General features: G+C 37.5%; 1 protein-coding gene across 1 annotated transcript in view; it reads left to right on the forward strand.

The window, feature by feature from the left end:
• The first annotated feature begins 1622 nt into the window (after positions 1 to 1622).
• LOC113064453 (mothers against decapentaplegic homolog 7-like) overlaps positions 1623 to 15565 on the forward strand; it is a 15065-nt gene continuing 1122 nt past the window's right edge. Inside the window, exons 1-3 of the mRNA XM_026235311.1 lie at positions 1623 to 2674; positions 3486 to 3539; positions 6711 to 6782. Of these exons, the coding sequence (XP_026091096.1) occupies positions 2206 to 2674; positions 3486 to 3539; positions 6711 to 6782 (595 nt within the window). The 5' untranslated portion in view covers positions 1623 to 2205. The remainder of the gene's footprint in view (positions 2675 to 3485; positions 3540 to 6710; positions 6783 to 15565) is intronic.

The raw sequence follows: 15565 nt of genomic DNA on the forward strand, positions 1-15565 counted from the left end.
AATTCCTAAAAAGTGGAAATAATGTGAGACTAATTAATTAATTAATAATAATAATAATAATAAATCAGTAATTAGAAAGAAAATGTACAAAAAAAAGAAAGAAAAACGTATTTAAAATGAAAATATCTATGGAAGATGGACAGACAGTAGTGATCATACCATCATCCTCGTCGTCATTATCTTCTAGAATCTCTCTCTCTCTCTCTGTCTCTTTCTCTGTGTCTCTCTCTCTCTCTCTCTCTCTCTCTCTGTCTCTCTCTCTCTCTGTGGGTTTCTCTCTGTCTCCCTGTCTCTCTCTCTCTCTCTGTGTTTCTCTCTGTCTCTCTCTCTCTCTCTGTGTTTCTCTCTGTCTCTCTCTCTCATATGGAATGTTGTGATCGTGAAGTCTGAAGCTGTTTCTTTCTCTTCATTATTTGGAACGTTAGTGGATCATAAAAGCGTTCGCTCTGCGCGCCGCTGATTGCGTCATTACAGTCATTGTGACGCGCGGTCAGACTGTCCGCGCGCAGCCAGCCTGTCACCCTGCGCGCGCCATTGTGTCGTCCATTGATCAGAGGGGGCGACCCTCGCGAAGAGCTTCGCTGTTTGAAAGGATCGTCCAGTTGATGCCAGACATGAGAGCTGCTGAGCTGTTTATGAGTGACTCATCCGATGCAGCAAAACTCTGCACTTCCTCAGAAAAATAATTTGTATTACCGTTACTGACTCCCCAGTCACTGTGTGTGTGTGTGTGTGTGTGTGTGTGCTTTGAAAATGTGAATTATTTCTCGCCAGTAGACGGCAGCAGTTCTTGTGTTCTTATACAGACAGAAACATGTTCACCCATTCATAAAAACTGTCAATATAATAATCAAAATAATAATAATTATTTAAATAATTTAACTTTTCCCCCAACATAACAATGTACATATGTGTACAACAATATTAATTCTAATATTTTTCAATATTATATAATAAATTAATATTAAATAATAAATATATTTTAATTAGAATATGTACAATTATAATGTTAATAAATACTAATCTATAATAAAATACAGTAAATAATGATGAGTTTATTATTTAATAGTATTATTATTATTATTATTAGAAGTAGTGGTATAAAAATGATTTTACAAATAATGTAAAAATTACTTAAGAATTGATTAAAAATATTAACAATTTTGTTCCAAAGTATAAATCATATTTCTTAATAATATATATAATATTTTTTTTTTTTTTTTTTTTTTTTTTTTTTTTTTTTTTTTTTTTGTTAAATCGCTATGCAAATTCATAACTTTTAAAATAATTTTTCAACATTTGTTGAGTTTGTGTGATTCATTCTTAATGAGAATTGACCTGCGCGCCTGGCGTCTGTGTGTATGTGTGTGTGTGTGTGTGTGTACACAACTCTAATTCCATCTGTTACACTGTAACTTTATAAACTCTGCGTCTGATGTCTCAGTCTGATGGTGCATGTTACTTTGTTTAATGTTTGCACAACACAATCACTTTTTCTTGCCTGTTCTTTTTTCTTTCTTTCTTTTTTTTTTTTTTAAAGCGACAGGGTGTCTAGACAATCACGTGACCCTCGACGCGCCAATGAGAGACACGGAGACACACACACACACACACACACACACAGAGAGAGAGAGAGAGAGAGAGAGGCGTCTGATCTTCATCTGGTTCTCAGTGCTTCAGTTCTTCATCGACTCGGAAACTTCCCGCATTTATGACCTGGAGACGGATATTTATGGATATTTCGAGAGTTATAATATAGCACCGTGCGAATTGTCGTCGTGGAGCGCGAGAGGTTTTCTTCAGAGGGGTCTGATGTGGATTTATAGGCTGGTGTCAATTCGGTGCGAGCTGCAGATTTGATGTCAAACGAAGAAAACGGCAGATTAATAATCCCGAACCCGCACGATCTCTGTGGATTACGACCGAAGTGGTTTCTCGTGGATGATTGCGCACTGACAGCAGCAGATCCGAGCTCGTTTCCAGCAGCCCCAGACAGTCGTTTTAGCTTTTCGGTATTTTTTGGATTCCGCGTCGGCTCGTCTGGAGAAATATTAAAGTCTGGCGTATGAAACGGATCGCGTGCGCTTCTCCTGCTCGCCGTTTCTCCGCCGTTTGCTCTGCGCCTGTGGATTCGGACCTCCGGATCTTCATGACTTGCGGACAAAATGGCCGTTTTGTAGCCGGGGAACCCTCTTGTCGTCCCGCATGTTCAGGACCAAACGATCGGGGCTCGTCCGGCGACTCTGGAGGAGCCGCGCGCCCGTGGAGGGCGACGGGGACGCGGACACCGGTACGCGCGGTGGCGGTAACGCGGGCTGCTGTCTCGGGAAACCGGGCGCCAGTAAGCCGAACCCCGGCACCGAGGCCGAACTGAAAGCGCTGACGTACTCGATCTTGAAGAAGATCAAGGAGAAGCAGCTGGAGGTGCTCCTGCAGGCGGTCGAGTCCCGCGGGGGAGCGCGGAGCCCCTGCCTCCTCCTGCCCGGGAAAGCGGACGCCAGGCTGGGTCAACAGTCGCTCCCGCTCCCGCTGCTGCTCTACAAGGTGTTCCGGTGGCCGGACCTCCGGCATTCCTCGGAATTAAAGAGACTTTCGTGCTGTGAATCCTACGGGAAAATCAACCCGGAGCTCGTGTGCTGCAACCCGCATCATATGAGCAGACTGTGCGAGCTCGGTACGACCCTCTCTGCTCTCACATACATGATCGGAGAAATAATGAGATAAATCTGCGGCAATGGAATTAAATAGAACAGAACAGAGGAGAAAAGAATATAAGGGATCTGATCTCAAATTATTCTGGCTTTTGTAAATGTTTCATATAGTGCTCATGCAGTAATAACACATTTATGTGTGTGTGCGCGAGTGTTTTGTAATGTAATATAGAATAGAGATGCAGAAGATCAAAATAGAATGGAATAGAGAAAAAGATAGTAATAATATATATTTAATAGCATTAAAACTGTCATCAAGAGTTTTTTTTAGTCATGAATTAACTTTTTATTCTTTTAAATATATGACCTCTACTGTATAGTGTAAACTTATGCATTTGACAAATAATACACATTCTTACATTCATCATATCTGATCTGTTTGGTAGTTTTTTACCGTCTTAAATGACCGTTTAATCAAATGAGTGTCTTGGTATGAGCTACTGATTATAATTATTATTCTTAAACACTGATGAATGTTGTGTTTCCATGTGGATAAATGCAACAGACTATTCGGCTGGACCTCCAGTCTGTGGTTGTTCATGTGAAACCCGCTGGAGGCCCCAGAGTTCAGTGAAGTTAGTTTGCAGTGTGTGTGTGTGTGTGTGTGTGTGTGTGTGTGTGGAGTCTGGCGCCAGGCGGCCGTGTGTTTATCAGAGCTGTCCTGCCTGTAACCCTCAGCTCTACACAAACACTTTTCCCAGAGAATGCCAGGCCTTATCATCAGCCCACATCTCCACTCACAGTCTCTCTCTCCCTCTCTTTCTTCTCCTCCAGAATCCCCCCCACCCCCGTACTCAAGATATCCCACCGATTTTCTCAAACCACCTGGTAAGTTGAAGTTTCCTCTTAAATTTAAACCGATATGGAGTCTTTCAATAGTTTACAGTTGTTTGCAATGTTTTTAAAGGGTTTTCTCACCATTTAAATACCATCCCACAGACCTTTCTTAAACCAAATTAAAAAATTGAAGTTTCATCTTAAATTTAAACAGATTTGGAACCTTAAAAAGTTTAGTTTGAATTAAAAACTGCATGCAATTAAGTTTTTAAACTTTTACTATAGTAATACCATGGTATTGTGATTATTTAAAAACCATCCCACCAATTTTCTTGGTGTGATTAAGTATCATCTTAATGTTAAGATGATGTGGAGTATTTAAAAAGTTTAGTTTGAGATACAAATTGCATGCTATGAAGGTTTTGGACATTTACAATGGTAATACCATAGTGTTTTTACCACGTAAATACCACGGTACACGAATATGGTAATCATCTACACTGCTGCATGCAATGATACTGTTTTGTAAATCTTATTAAATTTGGTAGGTCGTTTAGACATTGTATTATGGTAATAATGTGGTATATGAATATAATCATTTTGTGGCATGATTTCATACTTTAGTGTATCTGAATGATTACCATACTTAAACACCACTTAAGATGCTTCTCTAAAGATGTTTTTAATTCCATAATTGGAGTAAATGCATAAATAGCACAGTATATGAATATGGTAATGATGCATTGTGATGTTTTTTGGTCTGAATACGAAAATGCGGATCATATAAAGAGAGAGCTGATTTATCTGCTGAATTAATCGGAGGTTTTGGGAGTGTCTTGAGCTTTTGCCCTCTCTCTCTCTACCCATAATGCCGTATGGCTCTTAAGTATGTCCTGTATATTCGCTTCAGATAAGCGTGTTGTGTTTGGCAGTGTCCCGGATGAGGTTTCCTGCCCCGTAAAGATCCTTCCCAATCCCGGCCAAAACTGCGCAGTTAAACAGTATCACGTAGCTACGCATTGAGAAATTCAGCCCAGCTTAGACAGATGCATGTTTCGAAATCGTTTCTTTTAGCTCGAGTTTGTGCGTTTTGATCATGTTTATAGTTGCGTGTGTGTGTGACTGACATTGGCTTTGGCTCTTCGAGTCATTCTTCTTTTATGAATCAGTTTGGGGTTTCGGAGCAACTGAGGGAGAAAGCAAGAATGTGAACGAGAAAAGGCGCCGCGGTGGAGGACAGGAAAGCTAGTTTGGGGAGGACATTTCCTGTGTGGACACACACACACACACACACACTTCCATTAGCTGCTCTTGGACGCGAGACAGAGAACAATAAAAGTCGGGTGATTTTCTCCGACTGTGAAAGAGAGAGTGACACTGAGCTCTGGGAGGAAGTTATTCGTCGCTTGATCGTGTGTGTGTCTCATTGATGACGTCAGGAGCAGCAGACCGACCGTCTGTCAGCGGTTTAGGGCGACTCACACATTATTGACGAAGCGACTGTTGATGCAAGCGAAATTTGCACATCAATCGCGTTAAGCTCTTAGACACAAACCATCACGCTTGTGATGACAAAGAAAGCAAAGTTTCGTCTACAGCTACTGAAATGCCGTTAGCTAGGGTTCGGTTGCCTCGCCAGTGTCTTTGCGCGCGGCAGAGATTGTGCTTTTCATTTTAGCCACGTCACGCGATCCGTTTATATGGAACGCCAAATGGGTCAAAAAGCCGTTTTGATCTCTGAGGGTTTTATTGGGTTAAACTTGCGCCTGTGATTGATTGAATGGTCTGTGATGGACAGCTTCAAAGCATCAGTTTTACAACACCATTGTTTCTTTGCTCTCTGGAAAATGGATCATAGCGTGTTTAAAGCTGCTGCTTGATCCCACATCTCTCTCTCTCTCTCTCTCTCTCTCTCTCTCTCTCTCTCTCTCTGTGGTCAGGTTCAGGTCAACCTTGTGTCTCATTAGAGTGACCACAAAGTGTCCATCTCTCACAGTTGCTTCGGAAAGTGACACCATTTCTCAATTCACGCTCACGATTTTCGAAAATGTCCTCTAATATTAAACTTAAAAACTCGTTATCCTTAAAAGTTGTAGATGTCACCATGGTACATGTCCAAAAAATCATAGAAAATCAATGATATGTCTTATATAGAAATGACCCTAGGGTGTTTTTTTGATACTGGTGAACATAAAATATTTGCTTTTCATCAACTCGAGTCAAATTAGATATCGCTGTGCTCCACTTACGTAGTTTGTGAACCTTAATACTTTTTCATTATTCATATTACTGTTGGGAAATATTGTTAAATGTGGTAATAAAGCTTAAGGCTAATGCTAACTTGTGCGTTTCAAAATCCCATGCTACATTAGCCTTAGCTTGTTATTTTAGCCATTTAAACAAAGTTTCCGCCAACTTATCTTTGTTAGCATATACCAGGTGTTATAATTTATAATTATATTTACCATTAATCACCATGTAGGTAACTATCTAGTTCTGAAATCATCTGTGTTTGGAGTCATTTTCACTGTGCTTGATGTGCTAGTTCATTTAAAGACGTTGAACTGAATGCATTATTTATTTACTAGGAAATGCTTCTTGTTTAGCTCTAAATTCAGTGCTTTTAGCAAAACCTCACGCAAACATTTAAAGCTATTTTGATGAGAAGTGATGAAAACACATCGTCACAAGTTTGCATTAGCCTGTTCTTTTAGAAACCTAAAGTTCTTGTTAGCGTAAACCATGTGTTAGCTAAACTGGTCTGAATCAGTAAGAAGTCATGTAAGAAGTATTTTGGTGGTTCTTAAACGGGAGTTTTCGTTGTGAGTGACGTACTTTCTCCCGCAGTTGTTTGATCTCAGTAATTTCAGGAAACTGATGTTAGATCCGAACATATGGAGACAATATTCCAGACCCGTTCATTAAAGGGTTAACAGGAGCGACAGGGAGTTTTTCCTATCTGCTCGCACACACCAATTAGAAAACTGACTGTACACGGGTTTCAAGGCTGCTGTGATTTCCTGATTAGCTTGTTGTTTTGGACTTGAAATATATCCTGCTAAACAGTGTACTCCTATTAGAGCGCTTTCGGCTCTTTTTTGGCACAGACTTTAACCTCAGAAATGCTTTATTTATTTTGCATGACAGAGAAGTAGAAGGAGCAGGAAAATGTACATCCGATATGACCCTGTGATTGACAGCTGTCACTCTGTTTCTCTGTAGATTCTCCAGGTTCTGTGCCTGCTTCCACTGAAACTGGAGGAACGGCGTATTCGGCCCCTATGGGGTTCTCAGGTAAGAGCTCAAGGCCGTCCTGATTTAAGACTGATTTAAGATTCAAGACTTTGCTGATTTGTTGAATCCAAATGGAAGAGCTGGAAGAGAGAGCGTTGGAGATTTGTTTTGATAGTGTCTTCGTATATCATCTTCTAAAGGGAGCAAACACCACACAAACGAGTGCTAAAGTCAACATGAAATCAAAATTGACTAGATTTACTTCCTTAATACACATTCATGTCCTATCATGCGCATTGTTCCAAAGAACAGGTGTTTGTCTTTGTAATCTTTTTTATCAAAATGTTGTAAATCCTCTGCACCTAAAAATACTTTCCTGATCCACTGATGTCTGCAAGGCCATGCAGTCTGTTAGCTGATGTTAACTAGTACTTGTACTCAGAATCAATTACATTTGATTGATTGGAACCGTACTGAAATTAAATAGTTACATGCGTTTAAGTTTAGTATTATTTCTATTCTGTTATACTTTATTATAAATGAACGTAAACACTTAATATTTTCTAGTTTCCTGTTTAATTTTAGTTTGTTTTAAAATGTGCTTTTTTCATTTTATTAGTATTTATTATTATTGTGTAAATTTATGACTTCAAATTAAACAAATTTAATTTCAGTTAATTGTCCATTGTTATTTTTCTAATGATTTTTTTTGTTATTTATATTAATGTAATGAATTTAAAATGTTGCCTTGCAATTTTTTTAATACTTTTGATTTTGTCAATTAGTGTATGCTTAAAAAAACCTTTTTAATTTATTTAATTATAATTATTATTTTTTATTTTTTTTATATATAATTTTAGTACTTCAACTTAAACTCATTTTAGTTCACTTAGCTGTCAAGGTGACATTTCTCGCTTTTTTCATATATATTATTTTATTTTATTATTTAAATTAACAAAAAAAGTAAAACTTTTATTTTAAGTAATAAACAACAATAACAATACTAATATTTCACGCTAACTTATTTATTTCAGTTAGTTGCCAAGTTTTTAATGTAATACTTAACATTTATTTTATTTTGGACTTTCTTCAATTAACTAAAAGGATCGTAAATATTTTTTACATTGTTAAAAATAACAACACCGATTTCATGGTAACTTTTTTTTTTTCAGTTAGTTGAAGTTTTTAATGTAATATATATATTTTTCCCGCTTTATTTCACATGACAAAATTTTTTTTAATAGTTTTCATTTGAATCAACAATACCAGCCCTGGTTTCATGTTCACATTACACTGTGTGTGTGTGAGAATGAAGGTTGTTTTTGATCTGCTCTACTTTAGTAGACCAAACCTGGTCGATTGTCCCGTCCTGAGCTCTGAAACCGTGCAAACATGAGCGAGTGGGTTTACGAGAGACCCTGAGAGAGCGAGAGAGGGGTTCGTTTGGTTTAGGCCGGGTTCCTGCTACAGATGGTTCTCATTACAGCCGCTTTAAAGAGTTTTTATGATGGTGTTTAATTCAGCGCTGGGCGTAGTGTGTGTGAGAGTGTGTGTGTGTGTGTGTGAAGGGTCTTTAGATGGGTTTTCAGATAAGAGCGGCTAAATGATGGAAGCTTTACACAAACACATGTTAAAGTACAGCACTCAGTGTGTGTGTGTGTGTGTGTGTGCTGCTCCCTTTCACTGGCCTCCACTGGCATTTGTTTTCTGTTTCTTGTTTGTGTGTGTGTGGGGTGAAAGATTGAGCGCTTCAGTCCCAAACAAAAGCCTCCTCCTGACTCCATTTACATTTGTGACTGTGATTGCGTCCTGCTTTCGTTCAGAGGTGTGTGTTTCCTGCCGGAGCCAGTGAATGGAGCTCAGAGAGTTTGAGGAAGAGAAGTCAGACACACAGGATTCACAGTCCCAATGCAAGCGTCTCTCAGACCTTCTCGTTCCCTCGCTGTGATGAGAGCGACAGATTTGGAGATGCTACGCCACGTGCTTGAACTTAAATGGCGTATTTGAGTGTGTTTGGGATTATTGGGATGAGAGTCTGAGCGCTGTTTGTCCTGGTTAGTCTGAATTAAGAGTTAACCTTAATATGACAGAGAGACTTCCTGTGCTGACAGACACATAAAGGCTTTCTTTACAATAAGGCTGCATTAACAACATAAGTTAATGCATTATTTAACATTAACTAACAATAAGCTCTATATATTTTTACAGCATTTATATTTTATAAAAAAAAAAAAGTACAGCTGTTCATGTTTGGGTTAGTGTTGGCTTACATGTCTGTGCTAGTTTTGTTTATTTGTAAGCTTTAATTCACTATTTGTTGATATTTTTAATTAAATTATCTACATTTCTGCATGACATCGGCCATTATCCACTTTTTTTTGCCTTTTTTTTTGCAGTGCTATTTTATTATTACATTTTATATATATATATATATATATATATAGATATAGATATAGATATAGATATATATGATAAATAATTATTGTATTTATTCATATTTTGAACTAGCTTTTACTTTTGAAGTTTAAATTTAAATTTAAATTTTAGCTAAATTTAAAAAAAAATTATTGTGTGGTTTTGACATTTATTAGTTTTGGTAAGGTTGTATTTTATTATTTTATGTATTTTATATTTTGTAGCACTTTTTTAGCAACATTTTTGTCTTCCAACCTATTTTGTAAATTTACAACATTTAAAATTTTAGTTTAAACTAAAATGCTTCATATTCTCATATGCATGTTGGTTGGCTATTACTACGGTTTTATTCTAAGTGCAAAATGTGTTGCATCAGATCAATTGAGCCTCATTTTAACTTGTATATGAAACATTTTTGCTTTCGCTGTGGACAGAAATGACTTGGTTTTGGAAGAATCTCATCCGGTTAAGCTGTTGGTAGGACAATCAGGTCTTTATAAAGGTCCTGTGAATGTCTGTAGGGCCCTCGGCGACTGTAATCCCCCCTTAAGGGGCCAAACGTTGTTTCCGTGACAGTCTCGTGCCTCATTCCAAGGTTGTTTGGGTTAGCCAAGGAGGAAAGGGCAGCACAGGAAATGACATCATGCCTCGGAGGAAAAAGCCTTGAGTCTTGGGTAGAGCCTCCTGGACGCCTCCGCCGAGCGGAAAGAAAACATTTCAAGAAAATGACACAAAGCAGCTACTTGAACGAACATCCAGAGCGACATGTTTTGAACTGGGAACGCTTTGTTGTGCTTTTCGGTCCTCTTCCATCAAGCTTGAAATCTGACTTCAGCTCTTCATCCCTTACAAACGCCCTCAGGATCCAGACACCTCAGACACAAACATTTTCTTAAACCGCAATCTAATCGCTTAACTAAACACAGAGACAGACGGCATGTTTTCTCACGCACACACATGATCCGTTCATTCAGAAAGTCTTTCGGCGTCTCCGGTCCGACTGGCTGCTTGATTGAACAATGAACAATTGAACATCACATTATAATTATTTACCGTCTAAACAAGAATAAAACAACAACACAGACTCGACTGGTCGTCTAAACTGGGGTCTGAGTACATGGAAAAGATTAGAGAAAAATAATGTCAAAATTAAAAAAAATTAATAAATATGATTAAAATAAAAAAATACAACAAGATGAATAAAAATGAGATAAATAAATAATACATTAAAATACGGTTAAAAAAATACAATTGGATTAAAACAAATAAAATGTGAAAAAAACAAGTAAATAGAAATAGGATTAAAATAAAAAACAATATATAAATAATAAAATTTGGTTTGAATAAATAAATAGAATAAGATAAATAAAGAAATAAATAAATATTGGATTTAAGTGAATTAAAAATAAATAAAATATAAATTAGATTAAAATAAAATTGATTACAATAAATAAAAATTTGAATTAAATGAATCAATACAGATTAGATTAAAATAAATAACTACAAATAAAATACGATAAACAAAAAGCTGGTTTAAATAAATAAAAATTATAATAAAATAAGTAAAATATTTATTAAAATAAAACAATAATCTGATTACATTAAGTACATATCAGAACAAATAAATAACATTTTGAATACAATTTTAAATTATATAAAAAACATCAGCTCAAAATAAATAAATAGAAATAAAACTGTACAGTACTATACAGAGTAGAAAAACAACAATAGTAATGTAGCTTAATAGAAACTTAATAATTTTCCAAATAATATTTATTCATATTTGGGGGTCTGTGCCATCTAAAATTTACACACACACACACACACACACAATCAGAGACTTGGTTCCCACGGCAATTCTTAACCTCCTGAATTCAGAACAATGGCAATAGTTATTCAGATAATCACTGTTTCAACACTCATAGTTGTGACGCCAGATTTAGGCGAGACCGCCGTGGCTTTTTATTGGTGGAGGGAGTGACCTTTGACCTCGTAATCAACATGTTAAACGCCATAAACGGTTTCCTTTGGCCGACACACCACAGCGAGCGAACAGTACACAACCTCTGCATCGTAAAATCTGTGCTGTCCGATCCATGTATTAGTGTTCAATGGAGGACGATGTGAAGTATTTCCTCTGTGCAGCAGGTTTTCCTGACTCTGTGTGTGTGTGTGTGTGTGTGTGTGTGTGTGTGTTATGTAATGCCTCTCCGTCTAATTGCCAGTTTCCTTTATTGACTTCCAAACAAAGAAGCTGCCAAACATTTCTGTCCATCCGTCAGTCCATCTTTGTGTCTCTCGGTCGAGTGCGTGTGAGATTGTTGTTATGATAGCGATGCCTGAGGAAAAACATAATATTTATAGAGTCGTATCTGACATATACACATCAGAGAAGTTCCCTCGGGGTTTGTTTGTTTAGTTGGTATTTTGCATGACGAATCCTAAACGTCTGCCAGTTGTGTGCAATCATTTCGAAGGGCCTCAAACGAACCCTGCACAAAAACATGAACGCTAACGCTTCTAGCTACAGCTTTAAAGCTGCAAAATTAAATATAAGTCAACAGATGTTAAATATTAGTATTGTACTTTTGCAGTTGTTCTGTAAAATGAAATGATTGTTGTTAAATACAAATATTTTTTTTTAATTTTTCAGTAAAATGTTACAATAGTAGAGTTTTCTATGTAATATTATTATTAATAATAATATTTTTTAAATTAAATACAATTTTTTTTTACTGTGAAATAGTGTACAATATTGTTTTTTATTTAGTTTAATATTTCTATTTAATAAAAAGTTTAATGACAATAATAATAATGACATTTTTTATTTTACAGTCCAATATAAAAATAATCATAGTTCTTATTTTGTTTAATAATTTTATTTTGCAATAGTAATAATCGTGATAATTAGATTAATAAGTACTATTATTTTATTGTCATATTGATATGGAGTCATAAAAATCTGTCCTACAAAGAAACATAGCAAAAAAAAAAAAAAATCATAAAAGCAATTTTTATCAGAAATGTCCCATTCAGATGTTTTTTTTTTCACAAATAATTTTTGCGTCTATGTTTAAGTATACTTGTGTTTTTGGTATTTGAAGAGTTAGCTTAACCCGTGCTGTGTGCTGTCATACTCATTGGTTTAGGCCCCTGACCTCTGACCCCTGACCTCTCGGCATGTCCTCCAGAAGGCATGCTGCCCGCTCAATTCACATCCGTGTGCTGGTCGTAAAAGAGGCCATCGCATCCCGTGAACCTCAGCCAGACGAAAGACGATCAATAAAAACACTGACCTCCCTCCAGTGTGTGTGTGTGTGTGTGTGTGGAGACAGATAGAAATAATCATTAACTTCTCCAGACTGCTGAGTGACTCGCATCTGTGTGTGTGTGTCTGTGTGTGTGTGTGTGTGTGTGTGTGATTGCATTAGATGTACAGACACTTTCTGCTGTTTTTTTTTTTTTTTGATGTACAAAGTGACTTTTAATAAGCTGAGTCTCCTTAAATGGAAAAACTTTGCCTGATGTAAGCCGAAAACGTCACTGTGTGTGTGTGTGTGTGTGTGTGTCATGTTGCACGTTCTATTTCAGGACACTCTCTACGTCTGGCCATCACTATGTTATTCGGGGTGACACTGTGGTCATCCAACCTACCGACACCTAGACGCCACACACACACACACACACACACACACACACACACACACACACACACACACACAGTACCTGTGCAGTTGCGTCTCTGTTTGAATAAACACACTGTGTTGTCTGAACACACACACACACACACACACACACACAGTACCTATGCAGTTGCGTCTAAACACACTGTGTTGTCTGAACACACACACACACACACAGAAACTCAGAGGTCTGTTTGATGTATGATTTGTGTTCGTGTGTGTTACTCAGATTTGCTTGCTGTTCAGTGTCTTCAGAGAGACTAGTCAACTATAAAGACTGAAATAGCACCAGCCTGGCACATAGCAACACACACACACACAGATCATTAAACAGCTAGTTGTGTGTGTCAGTATAATGACTGACTCTATATAATGAGCCGCCTCCATATAACAGTAAACATGAAGCAGACGCACTGTTCTGTATTATGCTTCAGTGATGGCAATATTATGAAATACTGATATATAACATGGAATTGCTGTGGTTAGATAGTGTAACGTTAAATAGTGTAATGATGTGGTTACATATGCTAATCCGAAGGAAAAATTTGACATTCTCAAAGTATTTTATGATCACTGAGGCTGCATTTATTTGATTAAAAATACAACAATAACAGTAATATTGTGAAATAATTTTACTATTTAAAATAACTCATTTCCATTTGAATGTCTTGTAAAATGTAATTTATTTCTGTGATGCACAGCTGTATTACTCCAGTCCTTCAGAAATCATTCTGACACCATCACTGTACCACGGTACTAACACGATACATTTAAGTTAGTTGGTGTTATTTTTTTCTTGGGACAAAATGTACCATGATTCGGTAATAGTGTTATTTTTAAATATACCTTGATACGGTTTAATTACTGTATTCACATACAATGCTACTTTAATGGCACTGTAAGCTCTTCAAAGCATATAATGGTGTTACCATAGTAACACATGCAAACAAGCATGTTTGTAAGGGTTGTAATGAAGGCTCTACCTACTCATCAAGTTAGTCTGGGCTGGTGCGTAATTAACTATACTGCTAAATTACGGCCTAGTCATCCGATGTGAGATTAAAGAGAGACTGTCCTTACTGTAGACAGACAAGGAGTCTAGATGACTAAATAACTGCTCAACATAACAATGCACAGAGCATGAGAAATGGGTGTTTATTATATGGAGCAAGACCAGTGAGTTTTCCTGTAGGCAGAGCTAAGGCTCATTCCATTATCATTATACAGTTGGTGTGTCTTCTGTATTGTTACATCACAAAGCTCAGAATGGCTGTCGAAACGGCCGTTAGTTGGCGAGGGCGAGCACAATTGCAGATTTATGGCTGTGTTGACGTCAGAACATTGTTGGGGTTGGCGAACGGAACCGACGAATGATAAGCAGGTCTGCTAATGTAAACATACGCTGGAGGCCGGTGGCGCTGCTCTGTGCAGGGCGGCAGATTCCTCACATTCCGTCAACGCTGAAATTAAGGATGCAAGATATGTTTGGCAGAGCTCAGGATGGTTATCCCGGACAGAAGGCATGTGCTAGTGTGAACTTGTGTGTGTTTACCTTTTTGTCCTAGCGTTAGCATCTAATCTAGTCAGTGTATCTCCTCGGCTCTCTCTCCTTCCTTCCTTGACGACACTTTAGTAAAGCCAGTTTCTTACTGGTCCAAGTAAGTCATAATCTAGTCTAGATCGCCAATCAGTTGGCCTACCCATTGGTTTCAACCTGGTATACCGTCTTGATTAGTCCAAAAGAGCTTGATGACCATCTCGGACCAGTTTTTAACCACCTTGATCTGGCATCTTCTGTTTTCTCCCCAGCAGAGATTAAGTGAAGTTCACTTGATAAAGTTAAATCGTCATAATGAATAACTGGCTTTTTCTCTTTAGTTCCTCAATCAACCCTTTATTCACTTTTACTCTGTTGGAAACTCTAGTAAAGCCGGTTACTAATGGTTCCTACTAGTCCAAGATGGTCATAATCTAGTCTAGATGGCCAATCAGTTGGCCTTCTCACTGGTGGATTCAACCTGGTACACCATCTTGATCCGGCTGAAAGAGCTTTTAGACTACCTTGGACCAGCAAGTACCAATTTGACCACCTTTGATTTGGTATCTTTCAATCAGGGATTCAGTGAAGTTGACTTGAAGTAGTTAAACTGGCATAAATAATTGGTTCTTGTTGGAAAGTCTATTGAAGCCAATATTGAATGATTATTCCTGGTCCAAGTAAGTCATACACTAGTGTAGATGGTTAATCAGTTGGCCTACCCATTGGTGGTCTTGGTTTCAACCCGGTAGACCATCTTGATCAGGCTGAAAGAGCTTGTAGACCACTTTGGACCAGCAAGTACCAATTTGACCACCTTTGATTTGGTATCTTTCAATCAGGGATTCAGTGAAGTTGACTTGAAGTAATTGAACTGGCATAAATAATAATTGGTTCTTGTTGGAAAATCAATATTGAATGAGCCAATATTGAATGATTATTCCTGGTCCAAGTAAGTCATACTCTAGTGTAGATGGTTAATCAGTTGGCCTACCCATTGGTGGTCTTGGTTTCAACCTGGTAGACCATCTTGATCAGGCTGAAAGAGCTTGTAGACCACTTTGGACCAGCAAGTACCAATTTGACCACCTTTGATTTGGTATCTTTCAATCAGGGATTCAGTGAAGTTGACTTGAAGTAGTTGAACTGGCATAAATAATAATTGGTTCTTGTTGGAAAATCAATATTGAATGAGCCAATATTGAATG

This window comes from Carassius auratus, chromosome 46 (assembly GCF_003368295.1).
Source record: "Carassius auratus strain Wakin chromosome 46, ASM336829v1, whole genome shotgun sequence".
Classification (NCBI taxonomy): domain Eukaryota; kingdom Metazoa; phylum Chordata; class Actinopteri; order Cypriniformes; family Cyprinidae; genus Carassius; species Carassius auratus.